The 17,565-nt window shown below is 41.0% G+C and overlaps 1 protein-coding gene across 2 annotated transcripts in view; it reads right to left on the reverse strand.

Moving 5' to 3' along the window:
• Positions 1-1,683: 1,683 nt before the first annotated feature.
• LOC141476631 (SET-binding protein-like) overlaps positions 1,684-17,565 on the reverse strand; it is a 304,828-nt gene continuing 288,946 nt past the window's right edge. The window contains exons 6-7 of one of the 2 annotated variants that reach the window (XM_074165411.1): positions 8,289-8,456; positions 1,684-2,686 (exon numbers count right to left, since the gene is read on the reverse strand). In XM_074165411.1, the coding sequence (XP_074021512.1) occupies positions 2,133-2,686; positions 8,289-8,456 (722 nt within the window). In that variant the 3' untranslated portion in view covers positions 1,684-2,132. The remainder of the gene's footprint in view (positions 2,687-8,288; positions 8,457-17,565) is intronic. The other variant, XM_074165412.1, reaches the window with a different exon arrangement.

The following is a 17,565-nucleotide window of genomic DNA, read 5'->3' on the forward strand; positions in this document are numbered from 1 at the left end:
GAAACAAAACTTTGTGATCCCTCTTATCAGTTTTAAGGATATAGGATCTCAAGATTTGTTCCAGCCTTTAAAAAAGATAATAAATCCCCTCTCCCAGCCCAACCACAATCTAAACCCCAAATGCATTCAGTTTTAATAAGCGAAGGTGCTATCACAAAAGAAAACTCAGTCTCTAAAAATAATGAGCTGTATGTTTACAGTGTCCCTTTAACACCATAGTCTTGATATGATTTTTATAAATAAATAACAGAATAGAAACACAATATTTTTTGTGGGGACTTTTCTGTTGGGTTTGTTGTTTTGGTTTTTTTTTTTAGTATCATGCTATTTGAAGTTTCCTTGGGAATAAACCAGTTCAAAAATTTCTCAAAAAAGGGAATAGCAGTTGGTTTGTGAATAATTAAATAATTCCAATCCCCACTCCCTTGCTGGAATTTTCCCTCCCCCCTCCCATTTTAATATCCATCTTGCCATGCCAGGTGTTGAGTGTACTGAAGGACTTTAAAAAGAAATGAAATAAATTTGAAAGTACCTACTTCAGATTTCAACAACTGACTTTTTTTTTAAAAAGCATTGTTACTGCAACGGAACAGCTTCATGTTCAGTCTTTGTTTAGTTAAACATTTAAATAGGCTGTGGAAATGGAGCTTGAGTATTTTATCCAAGTTAAATCAATGGCTAACGTACAACTCGAATGAGAAATGTACAATTTGAACCGACCATTTAAAGAGATGATTTGTCACACACAGTTTGCATCCATGCAGACTGAGAGCTTTATAATTACATTATGTACAATAAAAAATTGGGTTTTTTAGTTTATTAAGGCAACCACAACTTGGAGAACATGTCCAAAGTGTCATTAATACAATTGCAGTCGTGATACCCTTTGAACACTTTTATTTTTATTTTCAGATAAGAACACTTATTCTTTTTCTTTTTTAAGAAATAATTGTCAAGAAAGAACCTATTTTCCATAGGGTTTTGTTACCTTTTTTTTTAAAAAAAAAAAAAAAAAAACAACAATCTGTAATCTTTTCTTTAAAAGAACATATCAAGGCATTGCTACCCTATGCAAATAATTCAGATCCTGGGTTTCCCATCAATTTCACTGGAATTGCAGGTGGTAATAACTGGTAGGTTTGGGCCCTGTCTTTTCCATCTATTTTTTCTGACCTATTCTTTTCTTTTATCTTTTTTATATTCTTTTTTTTTTTTTTTTTGGTGATTTAGTCCATGATTTCTATAACTCTATTTCCCAGAAACATCTTGCTGTTCCTTACTCATATGTACTGAGCATCAAAACAGCTTGGTTGATGGATGACCCCTTTTTCACAAGCCATTGAAAATGCCAAGTTGCTTCATAGAAATATGCTATCGTAACTGAATATCCATGTACGCGTTATTTTAAATGCTGTGATATTCTGTCATTCCTTGGGATAGCACTCGGAATGAATGTGTGCGCGTGTAAGGCTCTACTTTTCTATTGCTTATATTGAAGCTAGTTGTAACTAGACAAGTAAATGAGAAATAAATACATAGTTCTAGCAGGATTTTGGGTTATGCTTCCCCAAAGCCTGGTAGGTATATAAAACTGGAAAAAAAAATATTTCAAACAGATTATAACCAAGATCACAAAAATTACACTGTTTTTTGTTGGTTTTTTTTTTCCTTTTTTTCTTTTTTACAGTGATTTCTACTATGGTATGGTTACTCTTAGTTTCACCTGGCCCACCAAACAGAATTGGAGTCAAGCATGCAGCCCTAGTGACACCGTTCAGCTTGCTGTGAGGATGACCTCCCGCCTTCAGGTAGGGTATGAGAACAGCAATGCTGAGATGCTGACTAGTTTTGGAAATTCTGCAAAGTAGATGCTCTCCCCAACTTTGACACACACCCTAGCTCCCTTATCCCCCATCTTTCCTGCACCCTTTCCCCCTCTTTCCTGGGGGGGCTGGGGCCAAAGCAGTGAAGAGGAAGATGCGAACCCCGGCTGGTACAGCTCTCTGTGATGGGTTCTGGCCACCAAAGGGACGAGTGAGTCTGGTGCTGTCTCAGGGGGAAAGCAGACTGCGCATTTCCAGTCCCCCCAGTCCTGGTGTCCCCTGCCACCGGCACCCGACATCCAACAGGCCTTAGGGAAGGCCTTCACTTTCACTCCCTCTGCCTTTCCGGTGCCGCTTCACTTTCATGTCCTCCTCTTCTTCTTGTGGGGACTTGCTTTTCCTTTTCCCAACCCGGGGAGTCCGGGGCAAAGGGAGAGGGGGCAGAGGGGGAAGAGGGAGAGGAGGTGGTGGAGGTGGTGTCTCTCGAGCCATGTGTATGACAGCCTCGATGGTGGCCATGATTGTATCTTGAGTGGCTGCTTGCTCCAATATCAAAGGGTTGGGTGTCAGTCTCCGACCTCTTTTGCTGGGAAGATCAATGCATTTTTCCAGAACGGGCATTTGGTCTCTGGAGTCTTCATCGAAGGACAGGGGTTGCTTCCGAGGACGCCCCCTCCGCTTCTTGACAAAGTTATTGCCTGTCTTTGATTGTCTCTGCAGCCTCTTGGCTTTCAGGATCTTGTTGACATGATCCAGGTTCTTCTTCGTGGACAGGATCTTGGTGTAGTTGCACATCTTGCGCACTTCGCACTGGATTGCTTCGATTTCACGGCGCTTGAACCTTTTTTTCAGTGGTGGGCTGCCTGTTGGGAGAAAAGAACAGAAACAGGGATGGGTCAAACAACAGTGAACCAGTGAACAGAATCCCTCCTTTGCCCACTTTCAGTGTCATGAAGACTAGATGATTTCAATCTCAGTAGGCTGAATATGAATACTGAAGAAGCGATGGCTGTGAGAAAGGACTCTGCATAGAAAAGCAACTGAAAGTAAGTTAAAAGATTATTTTTTACAGTCCCAGAAGAATTGCTGTTACCTCCTCTTTTACTGTCCTAGATTAAAATACAACTTCAACTATTAAGCAGTCCTCAGAGATTTATCTACAGCTCTCTCCTCTTCTAAAGCAACAACGCTTTTCTACAGCAATGTTTTACCATGAGTTTGCTTCATTCTCTGTGGGAGGGAAGGAAGGACTGCTTAGCATAGCTGTCATATTGGCCCACCATAATTATTAAACTTTCTATACCCCAAACACACACTCCTGATGTCTTCACTCTGGCCTTTAATTCTTGCCATGGATGCCAGTTAGTACAAAAGTGTTTGTTACTGAAACTTCACCTGTGGGAAATTCATTAACCCTGCCTGAGTTTCTTTACTATCATCTCCACAGATACTAGCTGAAGCTACTTAGTCATATAATTGACTTTAATGGCCCCTGAAGTAAGCTTACTCCTGGTTCAGATCACTTACTTTAGATCTGAATGAAGTCCAAAGTAGTTAAGTCTCGTGCCAAGGTCATGTTGTGAGTCATTGTCAGAGCTGGGAAGAGTACTCAGCATTTCTTGGCTCCTGGTCCTTTGCTTAGGACATGAGACCTTGCTTGTTTTTCTTAAATTGTTTCATTGTCCTTTACTGAATGTGGCATCTGTTCAGAGTTCAGGATTTGCACACGGATTATAAGTAACTACCCCTTTGTGAGAGAAACAGAATGTATTAAATCTGCTGTTACAATAACTGGTGCTCCCTTTCACTCCTAACATATCCGTTCTGCGCTGCTGGAAAAGAAATGATGGAGTTCAGAATTTCTTTTCAGTAAAGAATAAAACATCCCCCTAAATTAACCTCAGCCCACATCTACTTGCACACTTAATTTACACCTGACTGTCAAGCGGTCATTTGGGTTTGAAGTCCTTGAAGTTTCCAGAGCAGCCAAGATTTCAAGAAAGGTTCATTTAGGGGTTATCACTCCTTCCATGGCTAACAGGCTAATCTTCTCGCAGTAGTTTAAATAAAGTTGCTATTGTAGCATTTTTCTGTAGATAACCAGGAGCCATCAAGTGGTAGAATCTCCTCTTGCTCACTTCAGCATACAAACCTCACTCACTGTCCTCCCCTCATGGAGAACATAAATTATTGGCTCTTATATTACCATGTTGCTTGGATTCAGCAAAGAGCTTGCATAAACAAACCCAAGTTACAATGCAAGAAGTAGGAGTGAGTCATAAACAAAACACCGATGTATGCTCTGTTATAAATAAAGGCCTGGATGGCCAACTTCCCAAAGTCTGGTTTTCATTAATTACAAAACAAAATACATTTTCCATATGTAACCCACTCCCCACACTAAAAAGAAAAATAAAACCCACTTGCAGTTTGTGATTCAGAGGACAAAAGAAAAGAGGAATGCAGTCATTTTGGTACCAACAAAAAAAAAAGAAAAAGGAAATTAAATATCCAAGTTGCTCAGGAGAAGCTAATCAGTTGCACAAAATTCCTCTCAAGTAGGTCACCCCTAAAAAGTGTGGATGCAAGAGCCCTAAGGGCAAGTGGCAGCGAGCTATTTCTCAGCCATCTGACCAAAATAATGTTAGATCCCTGTCACACAAAATGATTACTCTCATCTGGCCTCACTGGTGACTGACATACTTCCAGTCCTAAGCATTCGACTCCTTTGAGACCCTCCCAGATCCTGAGAGTATCTTCAGGTCAGAAGATTTAACAAATCAAACATCCTGCACACTCTTCGTATTCGCTGTCCACCTTTTGCCTTTTATTGCTATTGTTAGGGCACATTTTCAAGACTTTTTAAAAAAAAATTCCCATATTCAATATGCAATTTTTTTCCAGAAAGTAAAGCTGAAATTTTTCACTTCATGATGGAAACCTTGAAGATGGGAATTTTAGCAAAAATACAGGAAAAATTGCAAGGTTCATGGTGAAATCAGGAGATTTGGCATTGCTCTCAACTTTCATTGGAAAGAAAGTAAGCCAAAGGACAGGAAACAAATTTGACACAAAGCATTAGCCAAATATCTGCAAAGTTTTTATGTTTTTACTGATATTTATCTGTAGTTGGTTGTTTCTGCAGTTTAGTATTACTACCCCATCACAGTCAGAGGAGATCTGGTCTGTATAGTTGGTGGAGGATGACTTCTGTTTTTAAAATGGGAACTTGATGCATTTTAAGGTGACCATGGACATCTTTCTCACACTCTGATATTGGATAAGGAAGGTGCAGGTCTCCTGTCCACCCTGCCAAATCCAATGGTTGTCTTAACCACCCAAGAGGTTCAGGTCACCCTGGCTGAGTATCCTGAGTGGAGCCTGATGGTAAGTAGACAGCGCCTGAGTGGAGCAAAGGTAGGCATCTGCTTTCTGCCAAACTGCCTAGTTCTCCAAAATTAACTGATATGCAGATAGTTATGGGTAGATATCTATGCTTACATGTAAATCTATAAGCTGAACACCACTCTCAGTGTCTTCCTTCATGTTGTTTAGATACTTTTTTGCCCTCCTAAAACTTTGCAATCTGACAGTCCATTTCCTTTTGGACTGAATCTCATTTTCTCATTTAGAAAAAAAAACTTCTATCCTGTTCTATGCTGGCTTACTGCATTAATTTTTCTTTCATAAATGCTTTGGGGTGTTTATGACTTTCTCAGGAAGCTTGTTAGAAGCTACTAATAACGCTTCTGCTTATCTTTCTAGCAAGCCTCTGAACTTGCAAGCTCTAGAAAGTATGTGTTACGTAATCTGCCAATAGTCAGAATGCATGTGCTGAATAAGTAATATACTTTCAAGTCAAGTTTTTTAAAGGAGATATTAGGAAACCCAATATTATTTTGATTACTGAGAGTCAGGGGCATCTGATTCTACATTTGGAGTATGGGGACTATGCAGAAAAGAGTCTGATGGGTCTGCAGGGGGAAGATTTGATGAGGTGTGCATATGACAAAATATCAGGGAGCTCTGCCAAAATAAATCACTATTGAAGTGAGAGCCATTAGGTGTTATCAACTCATCTGGATGCTCTTGGTGAGCAATCTTGGATATAAAATATTTTGCTATATTGCCATGTGATATACTGCTCTGCTGAAAACCAAAGCTAAGTACTAATCTTTTCCATTTTATCCAGACAGACCCTGCCCAACCCTGGACCCAAGTTGGTCTGCATTGTTTTTAGGCTTTGTTGTTCTCTTCCTGCCCATACTGTGCTGCTTGCTTTGGGAGGAAGACTTTTGTCTTACTCTATCTGGTGGAATTCATCTAAAAGGGGTTGAAGAGGAGGTGGGAAATAGTAACACTGTGTCTGCATGCAGGCATATGAAAAAGGGAATATGCTCCTACAGAGATGATACAACATGATGGAAACCTCCAGGTGCTGGCTGGGGATGCAGGGGGGGGACACTTTGCTGCCTGGGCACAGTTATGTCCCTACAGCACCCCAGGCTTCAGGGCTACACGCTGCCTCCGTGAAGACCTGAAGCTGTTTGGCACAATCCAGCCCAAAGTGAAGAAAATAGAAATACTTGATGCTGTGCAGGCTTTTGTACTTTTCCTCCTTCCTTTTCCCACTCTCCAAACAACCTCACCTAGTTACCCCAAACAAGCAAGAACCAGCGTTAATCTTAAAAAACAATGTTGCACATTTAAAACAAGGCACATGGAGGCCTGGTGTTTCTCCCCTCCCTGGGGTACACAGATGTAGTGAGGCTCCTTCTCAAAGACAGAGACAAATTGAAATGGCCACAGGCCATGCTGGGAAGTCACAAAGGATTGATATGATGCTGGAAATAGCTTCTGAGGCAAAGAGAGAAATCTCTACCAAAAAAATACATTTCCAAGGGCAGCTTAAAGCAGGCTGTAGGACCCACTCCAGCACAGCAGTGTTGAATGAGGAGGTGAACCCAGGTAAGTCAGACCCTTTGGAAGTTCTCCATCACTTCCGTCTTTATTCTGGATGGCTTTGTTATGTCTGCAGCACTAAAGATCCTTCTTACTGCCTGTCATTCTCCATCCCTTCTGAGTTGCCCGAGGCCACTTGCAAGAACATGGCACAGAGAAGACTGTTTGCTCAACAAGCTGAGCTCAGTTTGTCAACTTGGTTTGAGTGGAGGAATTTTCAAAGAGCTCCCTATTAATTACAGAAAACCCATAGCACTGTCCTGTTTTCCCATTAACACAGTTTCTTTCAGTTTTCACTAAATTGTTTCAACATCTCGGCTACAGATAAACTAACAATTCAATTAGACTTGTGAAAATGGAAAGACTGGACTATGCAGTCAAGCATACACTTTCATCTTGAAACTGATCATAAAATATTTGTGTGCTTTCATACTCTGTTGCATTAAAAATCTGTCCTTAGTTTATATATAGGAAAGTATTAAAGGCTAAACAGAGAATCTTGATTTTTTTTATATAAAAATTTAGCTTTATAGAGGCTACTTTACAGCATGGATCCCTTGTTTTCACTATTTATTCAGGAAATGAGAGGAAAATCAAAAGGAGTGCACTGAAACAACACTTTCAATTGCATAATTAAATATGTAACCATTGCATAACTCAGTGATACAAATACATTTTTTGTGAATGTGGAATCAAAGGTTTGGCAAGACTATGAAAATCCTAATGGCTACATGTAGGATAATGTCCTATGGGTTCCCCATTCACTGGAAATTAAGACACAGTGCAAGATTAACTTCTCTATCCATGCCCAAGAAAAGGCATGATGATGCCTGAATGACTTGGCTCAATTTCTGACTGTATAAAGCTATCACATTTCTGATCTGATTCAAAATAGAAACACAAAATATAAGTTGATTGAAAAAACATGCTATTCTGACTTATTTATTTTATTTTTTATTTTATTTTATTATTTTATTGATTATATTATATTTTATTATATGTATTATAATATATTATATTTTATTGATATATTTTAAATCACTGTTCATTGCCCCAGACAATTTTGCATTTGCAAGACAGAATATTATGCTAAAATCACTGAAGTATGCAGAAATAAATCTCAGCTGCTCCTTAGCTATTCATTGTGTATTCAGCATGTTCATGCTACAGGGATGGGAATATTCAAATAAATGAACAACGGGGCTGAGAAAGGAACCCAAGAGTCTTGCTTCAGAGTCCCCTGCTAGACCATACGGGCTGGTGCTACTTGTGTCCTCCTTATTGCACAAGTGGTGGTATGTGAATAAAATAGATTTGATAGGCCAAGATATGATCATGGTAAGAGAGTGTTAGAAAAATTACAGCCTGATTATCATATTAGATATGCACATTTGCAGCTAATTCTTCAATCAGGAAGAGCAATACAAGCACATATTGTTCAGTGCAGTGCCAGAAGGAAGAAGATGGGGAAGAAATATAGGGGCTGGAGGGAAACAACATCACCTGCTTCAGATGTTGCTGCTGATGAAGGTAGGAGAGATAATACTGGAGTCGGTATTGCAACACTGTCAGCAGCTTCTGGTTTCTTTCTGGTCATCATGTTACAGGCAGAACTTTCCATTTTACTATGACATGAAGTCTGGTCTGCTTTTAAGTGGGGACCTGCAATTCCTAGGGAAGGAAACAAAATTTGGATGAATATTGATAAAGCAACCTGACTGGGGAATATCTGAAAAAGAGTAGTCAGTTGCTGTCCTTGCTACCCCAATATATTTCCATATTTTCCTGTGTATGTGCCTGTAATATGGTCTTGATACTAGCAAGGATCATGATTTTATTTTTTTTTGTTGATAATTTTGCTTCAGGATGTACCATCGCTGATCTCTATAAACAATGGTAGACCAACATAATAATTCCACATTACTACTTTTTATTCTCCAAGCAAAACCACACTCCATATACGTATAAAGACAGACATGTTTCATATCTGTATTTATTTGGATTGTCTATTTGTCATTCTCTGGATAGTGTATTCTCCACACTCACATACTTCTCTTCTATAATGACTTGACTCAGTGGGTGTTTCATCTGAGTAAGGAGCAGGCATCAGGAACAGTCTCAGTATGTAATTCCCTGCCTAAAGTACATTACACTTATTTTTTAGGAATCCCCTTCCTAATTAAAATTTACCTTACAACTCATTAAAGAGGTGGAAGTTTAAAAAAAAAAAAGAGCAATTTGTCATACATTTTTCTGCCTAGGGATTACAATGCAGAAGACATGAGTGGCAGAAATATAGCAAAGAGGTCAAATATTCCAGAGAAACAAAACTTATGCACTCAAGGCTGGTAGATTCCTCCCTTAACAATGTTTCTCAAATTCTTTTATGATTTGAACCCATTTTGTTTGCTTGCAAATGTGTCAAATTTAAACTTCTGGGATTGAAATTTTACATATTAGATAACTGCCTAATACACCTGAATGTGTATCCACTCATTTACATGTAATATTTCTGTGAGTTTATGTGTGTGTATACATATTGCATCTATAAATATATGAGTTTACCAAGCAGAAAGGCAGCAAAAATGCCTCAGCGACTTTTTACAATAAGACTGGGAGGTTTTTTGCCCGTTTTTGAAAATTCCTAGCAGTTGTTGCTTTGTAAAAATCTAGTAGCTCTGTTCTCATGAATTAAATTACATGAAGATTCAAAAATCACAGAGCAGCTGAGATTGGAAGGCTCCTCTTGAGATTACTTTGTCCACCCCACCCTGCTCAAGCAGAGTCAGCTAGAGCAGGTTGCCCTGGACAGGTTTTGAATATCTCCAAGGAGGGAGACTCCACAACCTCTCTGAGTGACCTGTTCAAGTGCTCAGTCATCCTTACAGTAAAAATTTGTTTTGTGATGTTCAGACAAAACCTTCTGTGTTTCATTTTGTGCCCACTGCCTCTTTTCCTGTCACTGGGCATCACTGAGAAGAATCTAGCTCCATCTTCTTTACTCTCCCCATCAGACGTTTGTACATACAGATAAGATCCCCCTAAGCGTTCTCTTCTCCAGGCTGAACAGTCCCAGCTGTCTCAGCCTTTCCTCATAGGAAAGATGCTCCAGACCCTCAGTCATTTTTGTGGCCTTTCGTTGGACTCTCCCCCATATGTCCATGTCTCTATTGTACTGAGGAGCCCAGAACCAGACACAGTACTCCAGGTGTGGCCTCACCAGTGCTGAATAAATGGGAAAGATCACCTCCCTTGATCTGCTGGCAATGCTTCTCCTAATGCAGCCCAGAAAGCTTTGCTGCAAGGGCACATTGCTGGATCATGGTCAACTTGATGTCCACTGGGACCCCCAGGGCATTTTCTGTCAAGCTGCTTTCCAGCTGGTCAGCCCCCAGCAGGTACTGGTGCATGAAGTTATTCCTCCCCAGGTGCAAAACTGTACTTGTCCTTGTTGAACTTCATGAGATTCCTGTCAACCCATTTCTCCAGCCTGTCAAGGACCCTCTGGATGACAGCATGACGCTCTGGCATACCAACCACTCCTCCCAGTTGTGTATCTTCTCCAAATTTGTCGAAGGTGTGCTCTACCTCATCACCCAGTTCATTAATTAACATGTTAAATAGTTTTTGCCCCAGTATGCACCACTAGTGACTGGTCTCTAGCTGGACTTTGTGCCACCAATCACAACCCTTTGAGCCCAGCAATCAGCCCAGTTTTCAGTCCATCTCAGCATGCGTTTATCTGGTCTGTATTTCATCAGTTTGTCTATAAGGAGGTTATAGGAGATAAGTGTTAAAAGTCTTGCTGAAGTTGAGATAAGCAAGATCAGGTTGATCAAGTATGATTTTCCCTTCATAAATCTATGCTGAGTATTCCTGATCACCTTCTTGTCCTTTGTATGTTTAGAAATGCTTTCCAGGATTATTTGCTCCATCACCCTCCCAGCGATTAAGATAAGGCTGGCCAGTCTATTGCTCCCTGGTTCTTTCTTCTTGCCCTTATTGGATTGACATTTGCTCTCTTCTACTCCTCAGGATCCTCTCCGAGTCACCACGACCTTTCAGAAATAATCAAGAGTAGCCTCATAATGGCATCAGCCAACTCCCTCAGCACTTTTGGGTGCATCCTGTCAAGTCCCATGGACTTAGGTACGTTCAGTTTGTTTAACTGTTCCCTAACCCACCAAGAGTAAGTTTCCTTTCCTCACCAGTCTTAGAGGCCTGGGATTCCTGAAGGCCAGTCTTACCAGTAAAGATCAAGGCAAAGAAGACAATGAGTACCTCGGTCTTTTGCCAATCTTTTGCCACCAGGGTCCCTGCTCCATTCAGCAGTGGGTCCACATTTTCCCTAGGCTTCTTTTTGATGCTTATGTACCTGTAGAATCATTTCTTGTTGCCCTTCTGCCCTTGCTAGATTCAACTCCACATATGCTTTGGCTTCCTAAGTCCATCCTTGCATGCTTGGACATTGTCTCTATAGTTCTTCAGGTCACCTGCTTCCACTTCTTTTTTGCTTCCTTCTTATGTCTGATATTACTCAGGAGCTCCTTGGTCATTCATGCAAGTCTCCTGCCAATTTTGCTTGATTTGATTTGCCACTCAGATTTGGTTTGGTATGCCTCCACAATTTCCCTGATCCAAGCCCCAGGCCAGCAGCAAATGTCCCTGGACAGCAGGTTAGGTCAGCAGATGGGGGCCTTTTTTCCCTGCAGCAGTGAGCCCCCACTGCTATCCTTGGCTACACCTGGGTAGCACATGGTAGTTCCTGAAAGAGTTCCCACAAGTATCCTGATACATTTCCCAGAAGATCAAGAAGATATCGAAGCAGAGCCAGCAACTGGTGCACAACCTTCTATGCCTGTTGGCTGCGCTCAGCCTTTCCAGATACCATCATTTCCTTGTATTTGCATCTTGGAGCTGCTATGAACAGTCCCTAACTTTGTGCCTTGCACATGAAATGTGAAATATCAGGAGACCTATAGGTTGCCTCAGAAACCGTGGAAGAGATCTCCAGAAGACTCAGGCACAGGACTGCACTGGTGAGAGGAATCTGAAAGACAGTGCTACAGTGTGGGCCAGTCGGAGATAGGAGTCCTGATGGACCTGTGACCTGATATCAGCCTGAGACTAAACAGAGAACAGGTCTGAGTACAGAAATAGTCAGGAGTGAGACAAAATTGCAGGTTATGGCTTGGTGGAGATATGCAGAGGAGTTTCTGCCTATTAGACCACACATCCTTCCAGAGACTCAAATCAAGTATCAAGCATCTCAAATTGCATCCATTCAACTTCACTCTCTCTCTGCTCAGGTTCTCTATTGCAAATGAGAACAATACTATACCCCTCATCTCAAGAGCAGGGCTGCAAAAATAAGATTATCAACATTCATGAAATATTCATCTTCAGCAAGGCTTTTGACACAGTCTCCCACAGCATCCTCATAGGTAAGCTTAGGAAGTGTGGATTAGAAGAATGGACAGTGAGGTAGATTGAAAACTGGCTGAAAGACAGAGCTCAGAGGGTTGTTATTAGGGGCACAGAATCTAGTTGGAGGTCCGTACTAAGTGGTGTTCCCCAGGGGTCAGTACTGGGTCCAGTCCTCTTCAATATATTCATCAATGACCTGAATGAGGGGATGGAGTGTACCCTCAGCAAGTTTGCTGATGATACAAAACTGGGAGGGATCGTTGACACGCCGGAAGGCTGTGCCCCCATACAGCAAGACCTGGACAGGCTGGAGAGTTAGGCAGAGAGGAACCTGATGAAATTCAATAAAGGCAAATGTAGGGTGCTGCACTTGGGGAGAAATGACCCCATGCACCAGTACAGGTTGGGGGCTTACTTGCTGGAGAGCACCTCTGAGGAGAAAGACCTGGGAGTCCTGGTGGACAACAGGATGACCATGAGCCAGCAATGTGCCCTTGTGGCCAAGAAGGCCAATGGCATCCTGGGGTGCATCAGGAAGAGTGTGACCAGCAGGACGAGAGAGGTTATCCTCCCTCTCTGTTCTACCCTGGTGAGGCCCCATCTGGAGTACTGTGTCCAGTTCTGGGCTCCCCGGTTCAAGAAGGACAGGGAACGGCTGGAGAGGGTACAGCAGAGGGCTATAAAGATGATTAGGGGCCTGGAGCATCTCCCTTATGAGGAAAGGCTGAGGGACTTGGGTCTTTTTAGTCTGGAGAAGAGAAGGCTGAGGGGGGATCTGATCAATGCTTATGAATACTTAAAGGGTGGGTGTCAAGAGGACGGGGCCAGTCTTTTTTCAGTGGTGCCCAGTGACAGGACAAGAGGAAATGGGCACAAACTTGAACATAAGAAGTTCCACCTAAACACGAGGAGGAACTTCTTTCCTTTGAGGGTGGCAGAGCACTGGAACAGGCTGCCCAGGGAGGTGGTGGAATCTCCTTCTCTGAAGACATTCAAAACCTGCCTGGACACGTTCCTGTGCAACCTGCTCTAGGTGGACCTGCTTTGGCAGGGGGGTTGGACGAGATGATCTCTGGAGGTCCCTTCCAACCCCACATCATTCTGTGGTTCTGTGATCTATTCATACCAAGACTTAGAAATGTGGAATAAATGAGACATGATGTCACACTGAATAGCGAGAGGAAAATCCAACTACCAAATAGCTGTTTGTTAGGTGAGCATTATACATTGAATAAAGCAGTGTCCCATGGAATAACTGGGATATTTGATCAGGTAATTACGCCTATGGGATCACAGCACTATGGAACTGTGCATAAGCAAAACTGATGTTTTACTATTCTATAGTGCTTGAGTTTGAGCCTTAACATTATTTATTCATGTATGTAGTTTGTGCACAAGAAATGTGCCTATGTGTATCAATACACATACACATATGCATGTGCATATGGTACATAATGATAACCTCATAAATTCAACATCTGGTTCTAATTAAACTGAAGGGCCTATATAAAGGGCCATATGAAAACATGCAGCTGTGACCTGTTGACCTCTATTCATAAAAAAAAGTCTCTGTGAAGCTGTGCTTCAACATATCAAGGGACAGTCATTGATTTTTTCAAAGGTAATCCCTCACAAACCACTTATGCTCTCAAATCTCTACCTGCACACAGCGTTTCCATTAGGGACCTTCATTTATGGATTCCCACTCCTTGGATAGAGACGCCGACTTCCTGTTGCCGTGGTTACTTGGATCTTGGTTCAAGGTTAAACTACTCCCAAATCAAAATCAGTGGCAGGCACAGGTTATTGACTACCCTAGGATGCTTAAAGGTCAAAGACCAAAGTGCTGCTTACTGCCTTTGGGGTGAGTCAATATTTTCAATATTTTTGTTCTGTTTCTTCTGAAGAAGTAGTTGCTGCTCAGTTACCACCTATCTGGGTTTAGCAAGGTCATACAAATCATTGAAGAAAATCCTTCCCCTACAGAAGAGATACAAATGTAATGAATTACTTCAAAGTCTACATGGTCCAATTGCAGCTCATTGCCAGTGAATCATGGGTTTGGCCATCTGTCTTTTGTTTTAGGCACTTGGTTTCTTCAGCCTTTATCACTCACTTCACTGAAATTCTCATCTAAATTGAGGAACAGGAGTAATTTATGGATCTGGAGCAGCCAATAAGGAAGATCCATCAGGTTTCTTTCACAGATACCGAAATGCAAACAGACTCAGAGGCACCGCTGGAAACCCATGGAGGTGCAGCGATTTGCTCACAAGGCTGTGATTCACACTGCAGTAGTGGGAGGTGTATCCCTTGAGTGGATGGACCTGCTGGCATGATATCATCACCTTTCATTGGACTTTTTCTTCTCATTTGGGGTGCTCTGTTCAGAAGGCCTTATGTAAGAGAACCCCCCAGTTCAACTCATCTTTGAATCAGGTGGAAATAATCATCTGCAACAACATCACCGGGGCTCAGAGTTTAAAATTCACACACACACATCTGTGATTCCAGTGTATTTTATCCTTTGTCGCTGCTCCAGAGAGAGAACAAGATGATGTATACAGGCGGCCTGATTCAGACTTTGTTTATCACCTGTCTGTTGATCTTTGTGCATTTCCTCCAAATCAGAGCCCGCTTCATCCCGTGAAAGACCTATACCTTAACTTTCCCGAGTCCTACTGATAGCAGAGACAGCACTGCGTGCACATGCAAGTGAGCAATGGATGGCAAAGCAGGGAGGAAAACAATCATTATTTGTTTAATGAGAAAGGGCAAAGGGAAAGGACAGTTTCAAAAGCAAGGGCAGACATGAAGGAGATTAGCAAGAACCTAAACCAATGATGGCATGATTATAAATAAATAATCACAATGTTTGTAAGCAAAAGGGTGAATCAGGAGAAGCACTATTCTAGTTCAGGGCAGACTGTCAGAAAGCCTGTGCATGAGGGAACATAATACTGATGTGAAGCTGGCCTTTTCTTAAAGATTTATGGGTCCTCTGATACTTTGGATAAAAAACTGGCATTCTTCATTCACTGTCTAAGCAACTTATGAGCTCTGACTGATAATTAATACATTAATTTTAAAGGCCTAGCCATTATTGTTGTTGTTATTAAGTACTTACGTTGCAAATAATGTGGTCTAGCTCCATTGTGCTAGGCTCTGTACAAATGGATTAATTAACTATCCTTGCTTTACTGTGAAATCATGCTCACTCTGCTTATTGCATTGATCTGTTTTCTTTCATCTTGTACTTATATGGAAAGGTTCTTTGACAACATCCACCTTTTCTTTTATTTGTGTACAGAATCTAGCACAATGCATACCCAGGCTGGAACTCCAAGTGCCAGTTCAAAAGAGATAATAAATGTTAATTTGCCATTGGAAAACAGAGAAAATCAGCTGATAAAAATTGATCTCAGTGAAGCTTTTTCTAGGGAAGGTTTTTCTTTAGAGAGTTCATTGCATTGGATTTCATATTCCCCACAGATTTCTGGAAATCCACAGCTGTACTTAAATTGTTTATGCATCTGACCACTGTTATCGGAAAACTCTTACAGATGATTTTTCTCCGAGTGTCTTTGCACAATGGAATGCACAGATAAACATTGTTAGTCATAGTATTTGCATTTTGATAACTCCTCTGTTTTTAATAAAGAACCAGAAGAAACCTCGTATCTGGGTGAATCTTTTCTTAAGGCTGGTTTTAAGTAAATCAGTCAAAAGTTTGGCATTGCATCATATTCCAGAAGGGAGAACTGAATTACTATGTGATAAATGTAGTTAAGGAAAGTAATTATTCTTCTTACAGTAATATTATTACCTTTCTAACTTTTGGAATTAATTTCCCTGGCTTCTATTTGACATGTATTATAATTTAAAAATAACTATACTTTCAATGTACAGCACTGCTTTATGGCTTTAGGTCTTTTTATCTTCCTCCCTTTTCCATCACCACATTAGAAACTTCAAATTCCATCTCTTCTCTAAGAGATTTTATATTCTGCAGGATGTGTCCCCCTGAATAAAACCAAGTTCCTATAGAATAATAAAAAAAAATTACTCCGTTGCCAACCGGCAAAAATTTAAGACACGGAGACTGTTTTATTTCATTCCAGCTATTTTCCTACTTCTAGTTTTCTTTTTTTTTTTTAATTGGGATAGCTTTAGAAAAAGTAAGAGGGAGACCGAGAACACCATCATTAGATAGATCTTCTGATCTTTATCTGCAGTAGCACAGTCAGAAGAGCTAATGCTATGATAGCTTTGAAATCTCTTAGGAATTGGATAAAGAGAAGCGATTGTGATGAACTCCCAGCTAATAAACACAGAGTGCTTATTTCTGCAGAATGATCAATTTCCAGATGTCCTGAGGCTTGTCTGATACAGTTGATTTACTCATTCTCCCTCACTTCACTAATAAAGCTCAAGTCCAACACCAGATGAGAGACGAGCCAGATTTCTTAAAGGGGCAGAAGGAGGGCTGGCATCATAGCACGCAAATGCTGGGAGACATACTAATTTCTTCTGCTTCCTCCTATAACCACCAAGCTGTCTTAAATAGCTGCTTTCCTCTGCTGAAATCATACACTTTATCTGCTTTGGGTTAGTACAGTAATACAGACAATTAATTTGTTATCTTGTTAGTGGAAATTTAATGCAATGATCTAAAAGAACTCTTACATATTGTGATAAACTTTAGTGCCTCCAGGGCGCTTCTCTTCCATAGGACTCATTTCACATCCCATCCATTACATAAACGAGATGTGGAAATAGTTTAGTTCCTCTAATGTATCTGTACACTGATGGATTGCACAAAGTCAGCCCTACTGAAATTAATGAGGTTAAATGCATCTTGCCATTCCTTTCCACTTGGGTAAATCTCTGTGCCTGAGTTCAAGAAATGTGGTGCAAGTCTTCCTTTTCAGTTCTTTATGAAGATAATTGTGTCTCCTGACAGGGAGCACAGTGGCAACTGCTGCACACCTGAAGCCTCATAAGGCATTACTTAAGCAAGCAGAGCAGCTGCTGTTGCTATATACAGCTGTGGGGTTGTCTGTAGAGGCTTCAGATCATTTTCCACTTTTGGAATGTGGATCCCAAGACTGTGTGGAGTTGCAGGAATCTGCAGCCTACAATGACATGCAATATTTGAAAACAATGTAGCTGTTAGCATTATCCACGCAAGAATTAAACCCGAGGAGAAAAGGAAGCATTATAGTGGTGGTTTTGGTAGTGTTAGGTTAATGGTTGGACTCAATGATCTTAAAGGTCCCTTCCAACCTAGACGATTCTATGATTCTATGATTTTGCTCATCATCAGAATGAGTCTCAAGTCCTCATTGTCCCT

The sequence above is a fragment of the Numenius arquata genome, chromosome W (assembly GCF_964106895.1).
Source record: "Numenius arquata chromosome W, bNumArq3.hap1.1, whole genome shotgun sequence".
Classification (NCBI taxonomy): Eukaryota; Metazoa; Chordata; class Aves; order Charadriiformes; family Scolopacidae; genus Numenius; species Numenius arquata.